The sequence below is a fragment of the Mangifera indica genome, chromosome 8 (assembly GCF_011075055.1).
Source record: "Mangifera indica cultivar Alphonso chromosome 8, CATAS_Mindica_2.1, whole genome shotgun sequence".
Taxonomy (NCBI): domain Eukaryota; kingdom Viridiplantae; phylum Streptophyta; class Magnoliopsida; order Sapindales; family Anacardiaceae; genus Mangifera; species Mangifera indica.
This window is the reverse complement of record NC_058144.1, coordinates 11,111,876-11,135,694: the sequence shown is the minus strand read 5'-3', so window position 1 is coordinate 11,135,694 and position 23,819 is coordinate 11,111,876. Positions and strand designations below refer to the sequence as shown.

The 23,819-nt window shown below is 31.3% G+C and overlaps 2 protein-coding genes across 3 annotated transcripts; both read right to left on the bottom strand.

Moving 5' to 3' along the window:
* Positions 1 to 6,275: 6,275 nt before the first annotated feature.
* On the bottom strand, positions 6,276 to 18,793 carry LOC123224122 (protein ENHANCED DISEASE RESISTANCE 2-like). 2 transcript variants are annotated; one of them, XM_044647659.1, is made up of 22 exons: positions 18,250 to 18,793; positions 17,788 to 17,862; positions 16,830 to 16,883; positions 15,045 to 15,110; positions 14,315 to 14,418; positions 12,992 to 13,059; positions 12,789 to 12,905; positions 12,560 to 12,600; positions 12,363 to 12,463; positions 12,067 to 12,162; positions 10,683 to 10,747; positions 10,514 to 10,585; positions 10,261 to 10,416; positions 9,466 to 9,698; positions 9,345 to 9,381; positions 9,089 to 9,243; positions 8,866 to 8,967; positions 7,354 to 7,398; positions 7,133 to 7,273; positions 6,866 to 6,961; positions 6,686 to 6,787; positions 6,276 to 6,564 (listed from the first exon to the last, which is right to left on the bottom strand). In XM_044647659.1, exons 1-22 carry the CDS (start codon positions 18,388 to 18,390, stop codon positions 6,460 to 6,462), a joined length of 2,172 nt encoding a protein of 723 aa, XP_044503594.1. In that variant the 5' UTR covers positions 18,391 to 18,793; the 3' UTR covers positions 6,276 to 6,459. The 2 variants fall into 2 exon arrangements, with proteins under 2 accessions (XP_044503594.1, XP_044503595.1); XM_044647660.1 differs by lacking the exon at positions 10,261 to 10,416.
* An 885-nt stretch (positions 18,794 to 19,678) lies between these two features.
* LOC123222490 (myb family transcription factor PHL11-like) lies at positions 19,679 to 23,760 on the bottom strand. The gene is made up of 5 exons (XM_044645293.1): positions 23,106 to 23,760; positions 21,003 to 21,079; positions 20,437 to 20,500; positions 20,303 to 20,360; positions 19,679 to 20,212 (listed from the first exon to the last, which is right to left on the bottom strand). Exons 1-5 carry the CDS (start codon positions 23,254 to 23,256, stop codon positions 19,822 to 19,824), a joined length of 741 nt encoding a protein of 246 aa, XP_044501228.1. The 5' UTR covers positions 23,257 to 23,760; the 3' UTR covers positions 19,679 to 19,821.
* Positions 23,761 to 23,819: the final 59 nt, after the last annotated feature.

Below are 23,819 nucleotides of genomic sequence, written 5' to 3'. Positions count from 1 at the left end.
GGATCCGAGATCAATTGTGTTTAATCTTTTTTATTGCTTTGATAATTAAGAAAATCAATATGTCAATGGAGAACATTAATTATATGGCCATGCAGCTACAAATTGATAAAAATTGACAATGTGGGAGCACTTTCAGTAAGTTGAAAAAACTATAAGCGGTAATTTGTTTGTCAGGCAGTGTATAAATATTATGATTCTCGTTTAACATATCCTAGTTCAGGAATACAAGATATCTTTGTCTTCATATAAATGAATATTGTAAAAAAAATACCCCAACATTTGAGAGAGTAACAACAAATTACCTTTCCAAAATCAAGATCAATACGTAGATCTTTTTTAGGTAATCCAACCAATTCTACCATCGGAGAAATGTTGAACTTTTATACATTCAACAAGTTATGTGAGACCACATAGTCAAATACATTGTTAATTTTGATAAACCATTTCAAAAGAATTCTTAGATCAACATTAAAATTTGACATTATTAGAAATTATAAATTAAAGAGATTAAAAATTATGAGATAACTAATTAATTTTAGTGGCATTATTTCTTTGACTTTTGATTATGGACATGTAATAAATAATAGGGAGTTATGGTATATTTACACAACTATTTGTTATATTAATTTTGGAGAATCAAATATGAGTGATTAGACATATCATCACTTACGTTTTACCATCTCCATTACATCTACAAACATATTATCATACGTGTAAACAAATGAGATTAAATTAAATAAAATTAAAAATTAATGTTAAAAACTAAATGAAATTTAACATACTTAATGTTAAAATCATGTGATGCATACACAAATGCGATTATCTAATTTTTAACTATCCAACCTAAAGATCATGAAAATTCTTTTTTTTTAAAACTAATAATGATAGGAAAATTGCTAGTGTGCTAAGAAATATGTTAGAATTTTTGAAAACTATTATTGATAAATGATTAATAATTTACAATCTAACAACTTGTTTAATTTTATATAATATGATGAAAATTAGTTTTATTTTTAAAGATTATAGGTTTTATTAGACATATCAAATGGGCCAAGTTGGCCCACAATCCACCCTGAAGCATCCAAAATTGGTACAGCCCTAAAAGGCATGACCCATTATTATAGCGAACTATGGCAAACCCATAAATCTACCAAGTCGTGTTGTGGGGTCAGGTCATTAGGATTGTTGGTCAACCCGACCTAGTGTATCACTATTAATGGGATAATTAAAAATTTATAATATAACTATTTAATTAATTAATAATTATAATATTAAAAAAACTATAAAAATTTACAAGAAATGAAAATTTTAGACTTAAAAAAATAAGTTGAGTTCTTTGAATCAATCTCACATGTATGAGATAACCAAAATTTTAGTTTAATTGGAACATAATATTAATTCATTATTTATAGTGAGTGAAGGAAGTAGATGATTTCATTCTTTTATATGTAAGACTCTTTACAAAATGTAAAAGTATATCACGTACAATTATTCATTACCTTTGCCCACTATAAATAAAAGCTAAGTAAAGTAAAAGGTCTAACAAAACTCAAATTTGGGATCCCACATTAGTGAGATTCTCCATAAAAACTCAATTTATCTATTATAAATAAGTTTGTCTTATTTTCAATCACAATTTAATTTTTTAACATGTTTTTTTTTTTAGAAAACATATTTTTAAAAAATTATTTAATAAAAAATATTTTTTTATTAAAATTATAGTAATATTGAATATATTGATAAAATTACGAATCAAAATGAAACTTTAGAAAATTTGACATGGTGCAAAGCACATCAAAACACTCATCATATGTTTTCATGTGATGTACTAACGCTTTTGATGTCAACTATAGTATCAAAATTAACTTTTCGTATAAGTAAATGCGTTTTCGATGACAAACAATTAAACTTACACCTAAATATGATCGAAACAATTATGTGCATAAAAAATTGGTGACATCAAAGTTGCAAAAGCACATAGCCAAAAGTATATTTGACAACTTCAAGAACCTAGGTATTAAAGATAAGAAAATAAGTATAAATATATATTGATACAATAATACTTATAAATTTTTTGAGTAAGTTCAATTTTTGTATGTATAGTTTATTTAATTTTTCTATCATATAATTATGATTTTTTTTCTATCATAAATCGAGATAATTTCAATAAAATTTGAGGTGTTGTCTCGATTGCGCATAATTAGAAGAGGTTTATAAATTATAGAGTATTAAGTTAAACAAATTTTAAAAATTAAAAAATGTCACGCCGACTGGCCAAAAAGCACACAAGCAGCCTGCTAAGGCCTATGAAGGCATTGTGCTGTGCCTTGGGCCTTGCCCCACCCTCAAGCCTGCTCAGACTGTAAGTGTAATAAAACTATGTGTGCCTATTTTGGGTACATAGATATGTACACATTTGTGTACTCAAAATAGATACACATAGTATTGCTCGTTGTAAGTGCGCCCGAATTGGTTTGACACAATCCATTGTCGCATCTATATATTTTTGACAAATCCCTCCTAATGTTTTGATACCATATTTGCAGACCATTTGCCAAGTTATGGTGGGACGAGAATGTTCCATCTTTAATGACTTTCCCAAATCTTCACGGCATGGCCTACTCTTGCTCTTGTGGTTTTTTTTTTTTTTTTTAATAACAGGCTCACATGTCTGGCATATAATTGAGCAACTAAATTTTTGTCGCCAATGATACATCCGAACAAGACGGAGTTCCCACTTTTAACGGGAATGTGCTAGGTTGCCAGAGTTTCCTGATTAGTCCTGGCCACGGGCAATACCAGCTTATATAAAATCAAAATTACAATCAATCAGAACTAAAATTGGAATCAAATTCTGATGATTCAATTCAAATTTTTCTTTTTTGTAAACCATCGAATCACCAATTCATGACCGATTCGAAAATTCATGAATTGATGATTTAATAATTTAATTAAAAAATTTATTAATCTTAAATAAAAACATTAAAATATTTTTAAATTAAAAAAAGTTTAAATTTGCAGCCCTGCAAATTCTGCAAAGGCCCAGCCTTTGCAAATACGGCCGTTAGGCCTAATAACCGTTTTTTAAATTTTTTATATAAAATTTTACTTATAAACACTCACCCACTTTTTCAATTCTCTCATTTATTTATTTTTATTTTTTATTATTTCAATTCTCAATACTCTCTTAATCTTTCAATCAAATTCTTTCAAATTCAATTAAATTCTCTTTTTATATTTATCAATTCCAATTTTAATTTCTATAATTTAATTATTACTATTTTTCTATTATATAATTTTATAATTAATTATAAAATTTATTCTTATAATTAATTTTATTTATTATTTATTATTATTATTGTTCTCATTATGTTTTATAATTAATTATATAATTAATTTTATTTATCTTCAAAAAATAACAAATAAAGAAAATTTTTCACATAATAGAGGATTTGGTTAATATTTATATATATAAAATGTGGATAAAGATCAATTTGTGAAAGATTTTTCAACACAAGAAAGTAAAAGTCAATATGTAAAGGTGGAGCTACAACAACAACAACAAGTGGAGATGAAACAACAACCACAAAAAATTCTTACTTTCGATATTTTTAAAATTCATTTTAAAAAAATACAAAAAGAAGATATTAATTTTGAAATTGCTTGCAATTATTATAATCAAATTTATTAATTCAAGAAAGAAGGTGAATATGAGACATTCAAAAGACACTTGGAATTGAAACATCCAGAAAAAAATTAGACAAAATAGAGGTTAAACACAAATAATCGGATATGGTTCTCCACATAAATTTCTATTTATTTATAGTGATAATAAAAGTAAAAAAGAATTTGTAAAAATGGTAGCAATAAATCACTTAGCATTTGGTGAATATTTTGGTTTTAATAATTATTGTAAAATTGTATTAAATCTTGCACATAAAACTATTTCTAGAAACACATTAAAAAGGTCATTATTAGGTTTATATAAAAAAAAAAAAAGAATTAATTCAATTATTATTTAGATGGATGTGTGTTTTTATGTAGTGATATTTAGAGTGACCATTGACAAGTTCACTCTTATATGGATATAATTTGTTATTTGATAGATAATAAATTTTAATTACAAAAAATAATTTTAGCATTTAGGATGTTTGATGATTGATATACAAACGATAATATTTATAGAGTAATTAAAAGAATATTAGAAAAATATATATTAGTTTTTAAAATTTTTTCAATTTCATTTGATAATGTAACTGCAAATACGGTCTCAATTACTTGTTTAACAAAAATTTGTAAGCCCAATTTAGGTGGTAGATTTTTTTATATTAGATGTGTATGTTATATGTTAAATTTATGTGTATAAAATGGTTTAAGATTTCTTAATAATTTTATCAGTCCAATAAAAAAAATAATTTTATTTTTATGGACATAACCCCAAACAATGAAATAGTAGAATAAATTTTGTAAAATACATAATAAAATACCAAAAAGATTTCCTAAAGATATGTCAACTCGTTGAAATTCAATATATGAATTACTTAACGAGTCTTTCGATTATAGAGAATTATTGTACATATTTATTTCAAAAAATATATCATAAGTTACACTATATTCTTAATATTGGGGTATTTGTAAGACAATTTTAGATGTTTTAAAAAATTTTAGTAATGCAACTTATACTTTGAATAAAATTTATTATCTCACTTCTCATGTTTTTAAATGAAATCTTTAATATCATTAGAGTTTTACAAATGGTTGAAAAAGATGTTATTTTAAAAGATTTTTTTTTCAATGAAAACAAATTGGTTAAAAAAATTCTATAAAATTTTCTTATTACTTGTTTTTTTATCCTACATATAAATTAGATAGTGTTATAAATTATTTAATATTATATTATAAATACATATAATTAGATTATGAGAATGAAGTAAATATTTCATTAACTATAATTACCATTATGAATTTAATTAAAAAAATTTATGTAAAATATTCATTAGTTTATGGTAACCAAAGATGTTCTTTTTCCTCTCTACCACCTATTGCCCTAACACAAATTTAAAATATTAATTATAGTGATCGTATTATAATGCAAAGGAACAAATAACTAAGCAAAGCATCAATCTCCACCTTAGAGCTTGAAATTTATCTAACAACTAATTTTGAGTTTGTTGATATCAATATAGGTAAAGACTTTTCAGTTTTAAAATAGTAGAGTTGACATGCATCAACTTTTTCAATATTAACAATTATTGTTAAACAAACCCTAGCAACATCGACATTAACTGTCACAGTAAAACAAACTTTTAGTTAAAGGACCGATATATTGGATAAGAGACGATCAAGTTTGACTTTCGAATCTATTGAAACTTAAGTATGCATACACAATTAAACAAGAGCCGAATTACATCAAAAAGATATAAAAGTAAACTTCAATAAAAAACTTTGATTAAACTACAGATAATTTGATTATAGGAACCAGTAGTAAAAAAAACAGAGATGAATGATAAGGTAAGAAAGTACCGCTGGCTATCAAGTACGCCAAAATAAGAGAACTACGTAGACTTTGATTATTTTAAATTTCAAAAAGATACATAAAAAACTTAATTGAAAAATTAAGTCTAAACCTTTTTTTTTTTAATTTTTTAATTTTTAATAATTATAATTATTAATTAAAATAATAAATTAAGCCCATGGATCAAAACCGACAGTTAAATATTAACTCTAAATCGGGCCCATAAACCAAAACTAACAATTCAATATCAATTCTAAACCAGTTATAAACCGACCTGTAACCGTTTCAATTCAAGGGTTTATTTTTTTGAACTGGAAAATAACGATTCTGAACTAAAATTGCCGGTTTATGAACTTTAGCCAAGCCTATCCCTGATATTATAGATTCTGTGGAATGGTCAAAGAGGTATGATTCGCGTATTTTTATCTGTAAGCATAACGTTTACGCGAGCAAGGGAGCTTGAGTAAACAATACCCAACCTTCACTTGGATAAAGTAAAATTATATTAACTACCTTTTTGTGAAGAACGTTAACACTTATCCCATTTCACGTAAACAAAATGGAGGAAAGTGTAACGTTATTTGAGTATCGAGGCTATTGTATACAAACAATAACATTGCATTCAATAGGTGTTGTAATTGAAGAATGATCAGATGAGTACTAAGAGTTAAAGAATGAGTTTTGGTTTAAAGTTTGAAAAAAAAAAATCAAAAAGAGCAATTTTGTCTGCAAAAAGGGGTTGTGCCATGTTCTGAGAAACTTCGGAAAAAAATGTTGATTTTCGATTCAAACGTGAGATGTAATATAATCTATAAGGAAACGAGAAATTATTAAAACAAGGGGGGGAGGGGGATCAAAATAAATGTATATACCTAAACAATTAAACAAATGACTTTTTTTTTTTTTTTGTGCATAAATCATCTAAGGTAAAAAATTGTTTGTCCTCACGTATCAGGCTGTAGCCTTGGGGTCACTGCAGACGACAGCTCTATATGCGAAACACGCACTGCCCCAATCAGCCGTTCTGGTAATTCATCTGTTGTAGTTGCCTATTGAAAGAAAAAGCAGTGGGAAAATAATTGAACCACCGATGGTTTCAACCAACATTAAACAGGTGATTTTTAGATCTAACTAATGTTGACATGGTTTTGAACATAAAAATGGATGTACCTGTACGAGGAAAGCCATATCAACTACCAATGTCGTGATCACACCAATTACGAGTCCCAAAACTCCATTGGCAACAGTAGACGAACCGATGTCAACATCAACCTATAGAAATGTAAACAATGTTAAACTGCATTAACGGTTTCAAACAAGCATCTGCAAAGAAGTTCTACAAGGATTTACTTCCAGGTACTTGGGACCTCGAATGTAGTTGCAATCAACTGCTTTTCCCAACAAACACGGGGTGCTTCCAACACTCTGGCGCACAATCCATGATCCCTGAATGATTAAGTTCAGAAAATCTAAGTATAAGAGCACAACAAATCAACAGAAAAAGAAGGGGCAGTGTACATCTGTGTGCATGGTCCAAAGATTTGCTCTAGAAGATACCAAAATGGGTAATTAAGCCACACAGACTTCAATATCCTAATATATGACCAAGACAGATACCTTAGGAACTGAAGGAATAAGCTTAAGTCTGCTATTTCGAAATTCATCATCACCATCAACAAACCGTTGCAGCAGGGACCCGGGAACTAATTCCCTTGTCACAAAATAAAATACCATACTGTAGTGCATTGAAGCAGGAACCTGCAAATGTACTTTGTTATAACTATTCAACCAATACAAAAAGGTTAAAATGTATGACATGTGAATGAAGTAAAACTTACTTGAAGATTAAAGACTACTGAGAAAAACCCTTTTTCTGAAGCAACCTACATAAATTTAAAACAAGGTTCAGACAATAACAGATTCAAAAGAAGAACTACATATCAATTACATCAATATATCCAACATTGACAATCAGTTCCATTAAAATTTTGTTTTTGCCTTTTCATCTCAAATCTTAGTCTCAGTCAGATATTCGTGTTAATAGGTTTCAAAGCTTAAGTCCAAATTTGAGTTTGGTGATATGTTTTTTCCTTCCTCTTTTCTTAATAAAAATAATTATAGAGTAGTTTCATTTATATGAATAAGAAAATTTTGACTAAAACTTTCACATATTCACCCCTGAAAATATTACATATTACATAAATTTGTATTCACTAATTACAAACATCTAGATACAATCGCTTGACATAATCAAAACCAAATTGATTAATAATACAATAATATAATTTACTTAAGTTATTTATATTATTTATAACTAAAAAAAATCAAGAATACTTAGTGACACTTGAGGCTAGAAACAAATTGGCATGCTCGGAACAAGCTGGACACTTATCATCAATTTCTTGACCAAGATGCTGGCAACCATGTTCAGGTTGAGACACTTAGGATCCAATTTGAGATTGGATGGTCAACACTAGGTTCAAGCTGGGACACTCTCTGTTAGGCCTGGCTGGGCCAGCTAGGATTGCATCCTATGTTAGGGCGCTGGAGTCAGGGCTACTAGTCTTAAAAACTTGAAGTTGGTCTGAATAGGAAGCTGAAGGTTGAAGCAATTAGAATCAGGTCTCAGGTCAAGAAACTTCAGATTTGATTCAAGAATGGAACACTCTGATTGGACTCCAGATTAATATACTCAAGATTGTGACCTATGACAAGATACTTGTGATCATGTCTCAAGATGGTGTGTCCAAGCTAGGAGGTGACTGAATATAAGTAAATAAAATTATTATTTAAAAGATCAAGACTCTAAAGCAACAAAATGTTAAATATATATTAAGATATTTTTTAAAGATAAAACCAAAAGTTTTTGCATATTTAGATTAAGACATGAATTCCTTTAAATAAGTGTCAAGCTGAAAAACAAACATAAAAACAAACATAAATAATGATGTTTAAGTTTGATTCCATTAAGACTTAAGTGGCATAAACAAATAGCACCTTGGTTAAAGATGCTTTCCACGATCAGTTGTAATTCTAGTATAACAAAATAAAGTTACTGATGCTTTTAACAGGTTCAAAATTTGCAAAAGTTGATTGCACAAGGAGAGAATCATCGTACTAAAAGAGTATACTAGCAATTTTTAAAAGAAATATATTGACCATCTTGCAGAAGTGAAAAGATATACCCCTTGATAGAAAATGTTGGGGTCTAGAAAGGAGAGAAGCAGCAGAAAAGAAGTATTTTGTAATTCAATGAAAAGAGCGAGAGAGGAAAGAGGAAAGAAAAGTGGAAAAAGAGAAAAACAAACAAAGATAAAGAGAGAAGCAGTTAAAAAGATAGGAGAGTGTACTTGTGCAGCACATCCTTGACGCCTAGCAACATGGTCCATCCTCTTTGTGTCTTTGAACCAATCAACAGCAACAAGATCCATTAAATGCTTCCCAGCAGGAATCTTCAGATGCACATACCATAGAATGATAAAAGACAAAGCCAAACAACATTAGAAGATGCATCAAGAAAATCCATAATGTATTTACTAGAACAGATACACAAAATATGGAATATCGGTTAACCTTAGTTTTGTCAATACAAAAGTTCTTGCCACGAACTTTAAAGTTGTTTCCATCAGAAATTCTCCAGCAGTCGCGAGAATTATCAGTGTCATCACGTCGCAGATTTCCCGAAAAACAAGATAAATCAATTTGATGGTCTGGCTCTTCTTCCAAGGCTTCAATTAATTTAGATAATTTTGTTAATAATATATAATCCAACTAGTTCCTTTAGAAAAAAACTCTTGGCCAAAAATATGATTAATTGGTTATCAGTTACCTGTTCTCTTGATATCATTCTCCATTGTTTGGTATGCCTGGCAAATTCCCAAAAGAAAAATGTAACAAGAGTTCATAAAAGAAGTCACATAGAAAGACAAGCAATCTAGTGTCAATCAAACCTCTTGTTCTGACTCAGCTATTTGATATTCTTCATCCTCATCTGAGTATTCGTCCATCATAGAGTTTCTGCCGGCAACAGTCATCTGATCAAGAGATGGGGTAGGATGAATGGATGACTCATGCAGCTTTTGATTCTTTGTTGAAGAAGCAGATGCTGAAGCCATATTGACCATAACAGGGATTCTTGGAGGAGCACCCCTTTCATCTGTTTGAGCAAACCATTCACGCAGACCTGCCATAATAATTAAACATCACAAACTCAACAAAGCACAAAACTGACAGAAAATATATATTATTACATGCCACACATTCAAAATAAATAAATAAAACCATAAAAGATTTTCCTCCTAAATTTCTTTGAAGTTATTAGACATTTTTCTTTTCCAACAGCAGGGATCAATTATTAAAAAAACCATTCACCATGATAAAGGCTCCTGATTTCACCAATCTCAAGGAAATCAATTCAGCTTAAAGTTCAATAGTTTAGACAGCACTCTTTTTTTTTTTTTTTCCAAAACAAAGCATCACCTTGCATACATTAAAGACAGCAGTTAAATAATACGATTTTAATATAGTTCTAGAAAAAGTCCAAAAGCAACAACTAATGTTATATACATACACTAATTTTAATTTTTATGTAATTTATGTTTCGGCGAAATATGGTTTTAGTGTATTAATGATACTTAACAGTCAAATATGACAGCAAAACATAAGGACATGACACCGCATGGACTTACAAGATAGTAATAATCCATGTGAACATAAAGGTAACATGTCAAAGACAAGTTACCTACCAGCGACACTATTTAACATCTGAAGAAGACAATGTTGTTGAAACATTGAAATATAACCCACACCCCATCCTTTCAGATCAATCTGCATAAGGTGTTGCACCTGTGTTCTGGGATTCCCATTTCGAAGTTTTAGTGGAGAGATATTGAACCCCCCACCTAAGAGATCAGATAAATAGGGTCAATGGTACAATTTGGTATAGGCCACTCATACATAATAATTGAAATTAGACAGAGAAGAAGACAGTGAACTAACTCTCGACATGAGCTCGCACATATCCTGGTTGTGGACCACAGTTTTCATGCTCCCTAGAACGGAACAGCACAACTGCACAATAACAAAATACAAAACATGGAAAATTCAAGTGCTAGGAGCCTAGAAACAATGCAAGGAGATCTCAAGAAGTGGATGGAAAAAATCTTACCGTAACTCCCATCATCATTTCTACGCCAATAGCGCACATAGCAAAGGTCCCGAGGCCATACAAACCTGAAACCACATGGATCCATGGATAACATGAAGAATGTTATTTTTAAACAGAAACGAGTAAACTTTGAGGACCTCCCATAACCTGAAGTTTCTAAAACATAGGTAACCCAAGTGGTTTGCAAATTTGTCATAAATCTATCCTAAATTTTAAGATTCATGAGAAACTCCCACTAGAAATAATCAAAAGCCTAAAGGAGGCTTTAAAAAAATTTCTAAGCCACATTAGGCAACCTGTATTTAGGTCTTTAGGCCACATTGTACTAGAGGCAAGAGAATTTCCCTTAAATAAAGTACTTGCTGAAAAAGGGTTCTTTGGGGTGAACACTCAAAATAATTAAATTGCATGAAAATGCATAATGGAAAAAGGTCTTACAAGTTTTTTTTTTTTTCCATGGTTCAATACATGCAACCATGGGATAGAATATCGCAATCACACAAACTACACTAGGTGTTGAGTAACTTAGAGAAAGAGTTCTCTATCACACAAACTACACTAAGTGTTGAGTAACTTAGAGAAAGAGTTCTCTATTCTTAAATATGCATCACATTTTCACTGCTATCCATCTTCCTTCCCCGGGATACATAATAGAAAGAAGCACATTGGTTTCATTGTTGATTGTAGGAGCAGTAAGAGTTTTGAAATTGGTTAAGTATTCTCTACAAAGACCAAATAAACATTTATGTGAATATCAGTGCTCCTAATATTATCAATCAAAATGATGGATTTGCTTCATCCCTTGCCTCTCCCTCACGATGAGCTTCCGCCAAAATGTCTATCTTCCTGGCTCTACTATCAGCAAAATGTGGCAAATAATTCCACTCCTAAGCACTCAAGTGTACAATTAAGAATTCCTGCGTTTTTTCTTTTTTGGTTTGTGGGAAAGATGTTGAAATGTGCTAACTACAATCACTAGATTGTCAATAATCATCATTAATAAACATGCTAAAGGCCCTCAAGACTGATGCCAATAACAAATATCATTATCCCATTTAAAATCCTCTTCTAGAGACCAATGAGAACAACTTCATACAAGGGAGTGAGAAACATAATAGAGGCATTATATATATAAAATTATTTCTTCCTAAGTCTCAAAAATCTAAGTTGGGTCAGAATACAATATTTAAGGTTGTTTGTTAAATATCAATATATAGGAACAGAACAATAGGTTTAGTCAGAACACGTTACTATGGGTTTCCACATGATTACCATGTTTCAGCAATTTTAAACCCAAAACAGAACAATAATGGTTCCACTGATTGGAAACATGTATATTTGATACTGATTAAAAGCATAAACAAGCTAATGCAGAGAATATTACATAGGGAACCAGTCCAACTGAAGTCTATGATAGAGTATGGCTGTATGCCCATCAACCTCTTCAACTAAGCTACCGTACTGGAAACTGCAATCCCATCTGCACAATTCAAGAGAAGCTAAGTTCAGTTCACAGGGTCTTAATTGTCTTCCCTATACAAAAAGCAAGAATTATTCTCTGCATGTAACCTAAGAAGTTATAATTATCTTCCCTATACAAAAAGCACGAATTATAAAATGAGCCTACAGAAAATCTATATGAAGTTACAATAAGGGAAGGGAAAAAAAAAAAGACCCTACTCAAATCGGGTTCCATCCATGCTCATTACAAGCTTAAATATTTCTTCACATGAAGCCTCCACAACACCAACAGCCTTCATTGCTCTGCTACAGCTTCTTGGCTGCATCAAGGAAACTTTAGATGATGGTTCTCACTTAAACCATTTAATGCATGGTGAAATAACACCTCGGGCATAAAGTAGGTAGGAAAGGCATACAAGGTAATCGACTTCAAGAAGCTCTTCAAAAATGCGGAGTCCTGTCATAAAATAAAACAAAAAGAAGGAAAAAAAAAAAAGAAATGAATGGAAGTCAAACAATTCATATTAGCCAAACAGCATCACCAGCAGTTAGATTCCCAAGTAACAATGTTCTAATCACTTTGCCTCAGTTTCGTCTTAGCGAGGAGTAGCTGAATGACAAAAGAAGATATGGAAAATTACTAACCATTTTGGCACTGCAAAAGACGCCAATGCTTGCCAGAAAATGCTTGATTGTTTGCATTCTGGTTTGAGAACTCTGAATCAACCTCCCGTGTCCAGTCATATACTGAATCAGGAAGACCTAACAGGTATATAAAGATGATAAAATTCACTGTCTATTGCACCAAATTAACTTCAAGTAAACAAGAGAGGGAAATCAGGGAGAACCATTGCCAATTGTTGTTCTCCGCATCAAATCTAGATGTGCATCATCTTCATCTTCCTGTGCACTAAACCTGAAAACATTTAAAAAAACAAAAAGTAAACATAACCACATTAACTGCATCGAGCAACAAACATATCCAAGTAACATTTTAATCAGGCATTTAAGAAGTTGATAGTGAAGCCTGTCATTGCATATGAAATTGATATCAACACAGCAAATAACTCAAAAAACTGCTCTCTGTTAAAAGTTACAACCCAAAGGCTTAAGTTTTTAGGTAAAGACAATTTCAATCGAAGGAACTATTTTAAAGTCAAAACACAGCCAATATTGAATGCTTCAACCCTCTCTGACAGGTAAAGCTTTCTAAAAATGATCAGGGATACAGCAAATGGAGTTCAAAATAGAAGCTCAATACAAGAATAGTCAAATGACATACTTGTTATAAATCATAACGCATAAACCTTATCCATTAGGTGGAATCCCAATCAAAGAAAAAGGCAAACATACCAAACCAAAAACAAAATTGGTATAGCATACCTTAAAAGTTTTGGCATTGCAATTAGAAACAACATATAGAAACACCAATAGCAGTTTTTCTTTTTTTCTTAATCTTTTGTCAAGTGGAATACAGACTTCAGGCAACAACAAAAACAGGACAAAATAACATTAGTTTCGCAAAAAGACAGATATTTTCTCAAAAACAAAGTCAGCAAATAATGGACAGTCAATTTCTGCATCTTGAAGAACTGAGAAACCGAATACAATATAAGAACAAGATACCTAGAGGCAAGATCTAAACAGAATTGTACTCTACATAAGGAAAACTTTCTACAAATTGAATATAAAAAATAATATATTACCTCTTTACATAAGTAAAACTTTTAAAATATCCCCTTAAAACCAACTTTTTCTTACACATTTCAATGGGGATAGAACTCACAATCTCAACCTCCAACCCATTCTTACAGGTAAGGAAGGCCACATGGGCCCATAAGCAGTTAGAAAAAAGCACCTAAAAGGTTTTTCTTAATCCATAAAAATGAAATGATTTGCAGACTAACATCAATAAAGTCTACTTGACAATGCAAATCAGTAAACATGCAGAAAGCATAATAGGAGTAAATTAAATATTAAGCAAAAGTTCAAAACCAGACCGGTGCCCATATAATCAGAAAACCAAGGTGCAACCGTCTAAATATTACACAAATGTCAAGTCTGACAAACAGTCATAATTAGAAATTTAAAGCTTATATAGAACATGGTCACTAGTAGCAACTCAATTATAACCAGCACAAACAATTAAAAAAGTGTTTAATAGGTCTTACTGGCTTTCATGGTCTGAAGATGATGCAGTCCTCCCATTATCCATCCCAGATTTATATTCAAAAGAAATATATTTGTTACCATTTGCTGCTGGTGAATCTTGATGCTGCACATATTAATATCCAAATAAGTCCAGAATGCTTCAATGCAATGTGATTGGAACCAAGCTCGATTTTTATTAATATTGAAAGAAATAGTGTTAACAACAAGAGGTGTCAACTCCTCCCAAAGGCATATAGAGGTGTTTTTCCCCTCTCAATCAGCCAAAGACTGCCCAAATTACCAAAATATCAATAATCTCCCCCCTCACCCCAATTCAACCACTAATATCTATATTTCTAATATTTTAAATTTCAAATCCATGTATTATCTTATCCTAATTAAATCAAATATCCTATCATAATTAATTCAAATATACTATCCTAATTAAATATATTTTTATTTATTTATTTATTATTATTATTATTTATTTGATCCTATCACAATGCAGAACTATCATGGATTCTACGTCTTGACATGGCCATGTAAAACCCAAGACGAGGCAACAAGATAATATCAGTTTCCAACTCCCAACACTGCAAGAAATCAGTAGAGGAGCAACAATATTGAAATGAAATCTAGAACACAGATGAAGCCTGCTACATCACCTTAACAACAAATTTTTAAATGTATAACAACGCAGAAGGTGGGGTAGTGATATGGTATGCAGTGCAAGCTAGTGGGAAAATGTACCTGATCAATTACAAGCTCTATTTTTTCCTTCCATATTAATGCCTCTTGAATATTAAATGCTGCCATCTGCGAAGAGCACAGTACAGATCTATTACTTTTTCTCATCAAAAACTTCACCCAACATATGGTTTTGGCCAGAAGGAGCTTATAAAACATTTAGTGCAGAAAAAATAGTGGCTACAGAAACATTTAAAGCTGTCCCTAAACATGAGTCCTGACTTAAGCCTAAGTTTTGAATATTGTCAACCCATAGAAGCACCACATGAAATCATTTGAACAATAATTCCCTTAAAGCTTCAGTCCTCATGCCACAATAAGTTCACTTGACCAATACAACTAACTATATTAGCAAAAATGCCAAAATGAAGAATGAAGCTTTATAGTTACGCCGATAGTAGCAGAATAATGAAAAGAAATAACTAGAAGTCCCCATGTTAAAGCTCAGAAGCAAGACCAATTAAGGCCTATGTGACAATGTTGTTAATTTGCCTGAAATCTAATTTCAACTGACATAAGAGTACACCTGAAAACTTGAATCAAAATGATATAATTGTTTTAATTCTAATGTCTTAATATATGTGTTACACTTGTCTACATCACATCCTAAAATCAAATAAAAATCAGCAACAACATAACCACTCCCTAATCTGGTTTTCTCCCCCAAAAAATATCCTCTTCAAATCCATACAGCTTAACATGATTGCAGAAAGTTCTTTTCATATTTAATATTTTTGGTCCGTTAAACAGCTCATAATTTTTTTAACAAAAATGTACACCAATGATGTTCAAATATATAGCATAAAGTATGAATAAAGAGGTTCAGTGGTCCTCCAGTTCCAGTAGAGCCTTAACAATATATCTAAGCACTAAGATTAACGTTGTTCCATTTAAAAGGAATCAATACATGCTAAAGCTACTTGTCTCTTGACAAATTAGAAAATTGTGGATAAGTTGAAATGAGCTCATTAAATATCAGTCTACTAAACATCATTCAGAAACCAACAAAATAGATATCTAGTGCAATTGTGGTAAAAAAAACAAAAAACTGAATTGACCTTAAAATAAACAAAGCTTTTGATGCCATAAGACACTCAGTAACTGAAATGGCAAAGTGCCTTCATAAATTTTTATTTTCTGATTCACTGTTTCATGTTAGAATTTATATATGAATAATTCTATTAGCCCCTCAACTATTATCTTATTAAGCCCCAGTTACAATATTTCTTCAATTGCAATTTTTTCCTTTACTAAAATGAAAAAACAGAACAATAATATTCTTAGCTATTTAATTTGAAAACATTTGGTCTTTTTGCATTCTAGCATGCAGTAATTTTTCTTTTACATTCTGTTAAGCAATCAATTTTCTGACATGTACGCATGTTTAGTTTAGAAAATATACTCTTTGGTTTTATAGCTGAAGCAACATATATAGTTCTTTTTCATCACTGCTGCTATTCTTGGAACAGTTTATTTGAATATTGAATAGCTGATAAAAAAATTCTATTGTTGAACTGTTATTTACAAATCAAAGAAGCTTCCTATTAAAATACAATTTTCAAATTATCCGTGTCTTACTTTGTGAAAACGTATTGATCTCAAGCAAAATTTACAGGAGAATTCACTGAAACATTTTCTTTGAAAATAAACTTAAACATCACTTTTCAACTCTTTTTGATCCAACAAAAATATATTCAAGTTGCATATAAAAGTGCAAGTGCACTGAAGTAAAAACATTCAAAATCGTAGCTCCAATCTCAATTTTAGTAGATAGAAAAGACAACAAACCGTGATTCTATGGTACTTCTCTTTCTTGTTGTAAACAGACAAAACATAAACCATCTGCAGAACAGATAAATGAATAATAAGTCAGAAAAATGATATACATACTTCATCATCAAAACTCTAGAAAAAATGGTTATAGACGACTACGAACTTCCACAATTCAATTTTATCGAATTTCAATATCCAAAAATGAGATCCTTTCCAACCTTTTTCGATAAGATATGAAATACAACTACATAATTATGCATTCGATATAATAATAAACTACAACAGGCTCATGTACATTATGGCATAAACAATTCAGAAATGAGCTGGAGAAAGGAAAGGTACATACAATCTAGAAAAGCATACAAAATATTCAAGGTTAACTGAAATAAACATATTCAAATCATATTAAGATATTAAATTAAGATAACTAACCTAAAGCACCTTATGATTTTAAATTAGTAATTAAGGATATGGATTAGCAATGATTACACAACAAATAAATGAAGCAATTAGTAAGAGAACCTGAACTAGTGATAGCCATGAACCAATAGAATTACAATTTGAAGTGATTTTAAAATAGACAAGCATTAACACACCATAAAACAAAATGACCAGAACATATCAATATTTTAACACCCAATTCAGGGAAAACTAAAATGTTAAACATATTTTAAGCACTTTAATCTGTTAATCAAGCCGACAAGCAAAATGTTTAATTCATTGCAAATTATAAATGCCAATGTAATTTTCATTTTATTTACAATGTGCAACATCAGTTTGAAAATCAACTTCATTTCTTATATAGCTATCTAATATGTCAATGGTAACAGAGTTGGAAAATTGGTAGCTTCTACTGCACATATTTCCAGATAATCAAATTCAGAATGTATTCATACAGTTCTCATGTAGAATTCCATCTTGAACCTTTTTGAAAGACAAAGCTTATGTTGATAAAGAGGATAAAACAACTCACATGTCCATGATGAGTCTTCAAGCCTCGATCCTCCACCCGACAATTTCCATCAATTAACAAGGTCTTGATGGGAACCTAATGCAGCGTAAATATAGACTTTAGACTCAAAATTTTCACTTCTTATAAAATAAGGGGAAAAAAAAAAGTTCAGATCCATCCATGATCTGCACAAATTACATAAGTAAACTGCAAAAATCACAAAATCAAAACACAATATTTCTTTCTTAAAAACAGTAAAAAGCCTTATATTACAGTAACCTTGAGCAGACAAGATGCATCCACTTTTGCTAAAAGCTTATTCTCATAGCTATTATTAACACAAACCAAAAGGGAGAATCTTTCCTCCACCGAATCTTACTTTGAGAAAAACTTTCTAAATTTTAAGAAAAACAATTTCAAAATTCATAGCGGAGCAGCGAAAAAAATAAAAACAACGCAAACATTCTTGTTGGAAGTTGGAACCTGATTATATTGAGGTTTCCTCTTGTAGTAAGCCAGAAGGCGAGACTCCAGCACGAAATATCTCATATGAATAAATGACCTCCCGATCTTCCTCCTTCCATACCTCACCATCCATCCTTCGTACACCACTTTTGATGACATTTTTGGCCCTCACACCCCGCCAAATTTACTCTCTAAAAATTGAAAACTTTCCTCTATAACAAGATTACGCAAAAGAAAAAATCTCGCAAAATCAGATTAAAAGACAATCTTGATTCCGCGAGATCAGTCTAAACTATGCCACTTGATAGCTCATAAGTATAAGAATCGAAAATTCGGCGATTCCGTTAATTCAATTTGAATCGTTGTTTCGGATAAAACATTGAGAAAATCAACCTACGATTCAAATTTCCACATTGCGACAATTTTCAGAAGGAAAATGAACCAAAGAGAAGTATTATAAAAGTGAAAATGAATCAAACTGAGAGATGGACGCAAGCACGATCTACGTAAATTCTCAGCGAGGAAGAAAAGACACCTGGGATTTTTTAAAATTATTTCGAAAGAGCATTATTTTAAAAAGAATAATATATAGATATGTAATACGACGCCGTTAAAGAAAACGATCACGGGACGCCAGTCTTGGGGAGAGATTCTGACTGACGCAAGTGACAGATCCCACGTAAGTTTTCTGGAAATTTAAAAAGTCCAACAACCCAAGGTTTTATGTAAAACCCACTTTTCAATAATAATTATAAAAAATTTAAATATTTACTTAATCATTAAATTTTAATATTATTATTTAAATAAAATTATTATTTAATAAAAATATTTAAAATTATTATAAATTTATCGTATTTTTCTTTCTCTCCAAGTTAAAAAATGAACCATTTCCTTCGTCTAAAATTTAAAAAATTATTATTTATCCAAAATATAAAAACTCACATTTTTCTCCTTTAAAGTTTAAAAAATAATTATTTTCTCTCAAAGTAAAGTTTAAAAAATGATTATTTTCCCTCAAAGATTTACATTTTCTCTCTTGTCACTTTTTTAGCGATCGAAGTCGACTAACCTCCTCTTTTTCATCTCTCAAAACAGGGAAAATTATTGTAATTTGATCCATTTGTGCATTATACATCACATAGATCTGTAATGACGCACTGATGAATCATCGCATCATTTTTCAAAAGTGTAATTGTCATTTTGTAAATTATTAAAGATACATTGAAATTTCAAAATATTTCAAAAACACCATTAAATTTTTTTAAATTTTCAAAAAAACCTCCGAAATTTTTAATACCCCTAATATTTAAAAAAAGAAAACAATTTGCCCTGTCTAGGTGTTAGATAAGTGTTTAGGCAAAACTTGGGTGGGAATATGTGATTTACTCTTATGAATACAATCCTGATCCTTTCTCTGTGTGTAATATGACGAATACGACATCAAAGGTGTATACTTCAGAAAATGTTGAAGGTGAGAAGCAATCGTCACATCATCACACATTAATTAAATAAAAAATTGTTACATATTTATTAATTTCAAAATTGAAATATTTTAGTAGAGAGATGTCATAAAAGCAAATGAGGTGAATTTTATCTCTTATGCGAAAGCAAATTTCTATCCAATTCAATCCCATTAGCAGAATTCAACTCAAGCTTAACATCTTCTTCACTATCAACATCATCTTCTCTCTTGCAGCTTCCTTGAATGTCAATTATGTTCCCTTTTCGCTCGGATTCATTGAAGTTTTCCATTAGATTTGAGAAAGCCAAATTGAAGCTCATCAACTGACCCCTTGTAGCCTCTACGTTCATGTTGACATGGTGAACAGAGAGGGTCTTCTGAGCTTTATCTAATATTGTTTGCAGGTACTTCCCTTGTGCCTCTATTCTCATCTGTAATCTCTTTTGCACCTCCAGGTTCTCTTGTAATCTCTGTTGCACTTCAGCCTGACATTTCAAAGCTTCTGTCACTGAGATTTCTCTGTTCAAATTATGCATTTCTTGGTGTCAATTTCAGAAACATTAAGTAACAAAAGAGGGATCAACGAACCAGGACAATGGTTGAAAGTACCTTTGTTGATTATCAACTCTTAGTGAATTCGTATTGCTGAACTGTACAAATGAAGTCCCTGGAGTTCAAAAGATGCAATGCATAAGTGTGTCGAATTACACAGCAAATATATTATTAAGTAAAAATTGTCTCACCACAATTTTCTTTGGCATGTTCGGAAGGGATTTGTCTTTGTGACTGTTGTCCGAGTCTATATTTCTGCCCGCAATGTTACACACAACTTTAAGAAGAATAAAATTATGTATATAAATAAATTTTACTAAATTATCTATACAAATTAAGTTATTATTTTATATTCTCATTTTAAAATGACTCAATCAAATACCATCGTATCAGATTGTATGAATAAATTTATATATATAATATTATTTTTTTTATAATGATTTGGGTGATGTAGTTATTTTTCAGAAAATGAGAATAGGAAAATAAGTTTCATTATTTGAAGGTTTGAAAATGCCAAATGCTTCTCTTTTTTATGAAAAGAAATAACAATATTTCAATATTTTCTACTATTAGAATTTGAAATTTTTGAATTACGTGCAAAGACTACAAAAGATATTGAACAAATCAAACTTACTTTCCTTCATCAAACACGTTTTTCATATTTATAAATTTACAAAATTTAAAATCATTTTAAGCAAAAAAGGAGGCAAAAAAAAAAATATAAGGACAGAATGGGAATTATGTGGTCATAATGTACCTGTAAGTGGCTCTTTAAATGGTACAATGTCAAGCCCTTTAAGCCCATAAGTCTCAACACCGTCTTGGGAGTTGCCTCTGAAACCATAAACCCAATCAAAATTACACAAATTAAATAAACAATAATATTTTTCTTTTTCTCATAAAATAATTATAAATTGATTATTTTTTCAGCTTTTAATATTTTTGTTCTTTTGATTGACATTTTCTCTTAGTATTGGCTAATTTTCCTCCCTGAAGTTTATTCTAGCTTCACATATACCTCCTAAGTTTGACAATTATCCTTTACATCATGGTAATTGGCAACGATCCCTGATCTTCCATAGAGACTAAAGAAGATGAAAACATTGGCCCATAAATTTTAGCCTGAATAACTATTTCTCATCCAAGGTTTGTTAAAACAACATTTTTCTGCCCTTTAAGTTTGAAAATTCAGTTTTCCTACCTTTCATCTGGTTTTATTAGTTAATTTTATTTGTAAAAGGGTATGAAAGTAATTTAATAAACACCTAAAAATTAAAAAAATAAATTAAACAAAGAAGTTCAACGCCTTCCCTCACGACAACCATGGTCGAACGACAGCCCTTTCCAATTTCCACAACAAGCCATCGCAATACCACGTTTCTTACCAATCAATCTACCTTTTCTCTCATTTCAATTTCTACTCCTCTACAACACAAACCAATTTTCTTTGTTATCGACAATAACAGTCACACCTTTTCAACAACCTTTCCCATTTCAACTTTTGTCTCCTGTGTTTCACCACTCAACGTTTCCTTAACTGACCTACCACCGCCACCACTAGAAGCAACAACTTCGACTGAAGTCTCCATGATTTCCTCCATCTCAACTAGCATGACAATAGCTTACCCCACGACTGCAACCCACTTTCCTCAATAATTTTCTCCAAAAACCCATCATAGAACGCCTCGACATCCTCCACCTTCATACAACATAATCTTCCCTACCAGATCACACCCTATCTTTCCCCTTTTTCCGAATCTTTTCTCCACAAACAGTGGCCACGATGAAGCAAACAAATCCTTTAACTTGTGTTTGAGATATGAACGAAACAAACAATCCATTGATTTTGAGATTGGAGCTTGGAGACGAAGAAGAGAGGGTTGAGAAATGTTGAGAGGTCTTGAGATAGAGATTAAAGAAGAAGAAAATGTGGCGGGGTATGGAGGATGGTGGGGTGGAGAAAGGGGAAAGAATAAAAAAGATGTGGAGAAAAGAGAATAAGAAAAATGAGTAGGGAGACTAAAAGTCAACTATTAAAGAGTATTTTTGTTTTTTTATTAACTTTACAGTTAATTTAATGATATAACTAGATGATGAGAGTGAAAAGTAACTCCTCAATCTTATAGGGGGAAGGAGGGTGACTTCAACAAACCTTGGGTGGAAAATGGTGATTCGGTCTAAACTTTATGCTGAAACTAGACAAAATGCCATGCATCCATTTTGCCAGTTGTAAACCCAATTAAAATTTAGAAATGCTTCTCTTTTATCTAATTTCAATAAACTTTATTTTATTGTATTTTAAAGTCAATTTAGGGTTGATTTATTGATTTTATATATAATTATGAAAATATATGAACTGGGTATACTTAAAAAAATGTGATAAATCTTAGTGGATTTGTTAAATATGGTAGAGAATCTAAACCAGCTCATTTTAAGTACATTTGGATTCTCTTGCACCCTATTCTTCGCTGTAAATTGATACAATCAACCAAACTGGTATACAATCCTGTAAAATTACTATTTTACCTTATCGGGCATGGGTTGGAGTTTGGGCAAAGTCAATACCTCTTCTTTATTTTCTTTCCACCTGGCAATAACCAGTTCCTGAAGGAATATCTATAATTGAAAGAAAATTCGAATTTCTACCACGTTGCATTGCAAACTACTGATTCCAAATTTCTGAATTCTTCTAAAACATTGTAGCTATGAAGAATAAGACTGTAATTTTTTTTTACTTTTCTGCTTTTTAATTTTCAGAAATAAACAGAACTACTTAGAAGTAGAAGTGAATGAAGTTTGATGACAATGCAATAAACAGCATTAAAAAAAAAAAAATTAACAAGAAGAAAGAGAGACTCACTGTCAGGGCCTCCAAGTTTCGTGACGGCATCGACGAAACGATCATGAAGATCGGCGGTCCACCGTAGTCTCGGCTTCGGGTCTCTCGTCATAATCACTCCGTTCTCGTAACCGTAACCCCCTCCTCCTCCACCAAATCTGTTTCTTTCCATTATTCCAAAACCAAAATTCAGTTAATCAAGAAAACGGGAGCAGAAAAGTAGCTTTCCAAACACACAGTGAAATGAATCTAGAAAAGAAACAAGAACAAGCTACTCGTTTTCTCAGGCTTTATAAATCGTCACTTGAGACAGATTTTAAAAATCAATGAAAGAGGGAACATGCAGAGGAAAGCTAGGCGACGAATCTCGGCCAAAAAAAGGAAAGGGACATGTAAAGAACCATCTCCTATGTACGTTTACTTGGTTTATGGCCGTTGGATGTTCTGCAAGGTCAAATGGTATGGTGATTGAACGGCGAGAGATTGGCACCTAGATGCCAACGTGGAATATTCCTGCAAATGAGATAGTTGTGAAGTCACGTGGAGGGCCCATGATGAATCTAAAGACGTTCGTGGAAATGTTAGTGGGCCAGCGAGACAGACACGTTTCGTAACGTCCGCGACAGGCGGCAGTCAAGAATATTTTATCCGAGCCGAACAGCGGAATGAGTCCGTGAGCCCTTGACCCCACTGCGCCCGGGCCACCGAATCCATCCCGTTGTTTAAGCATAATTA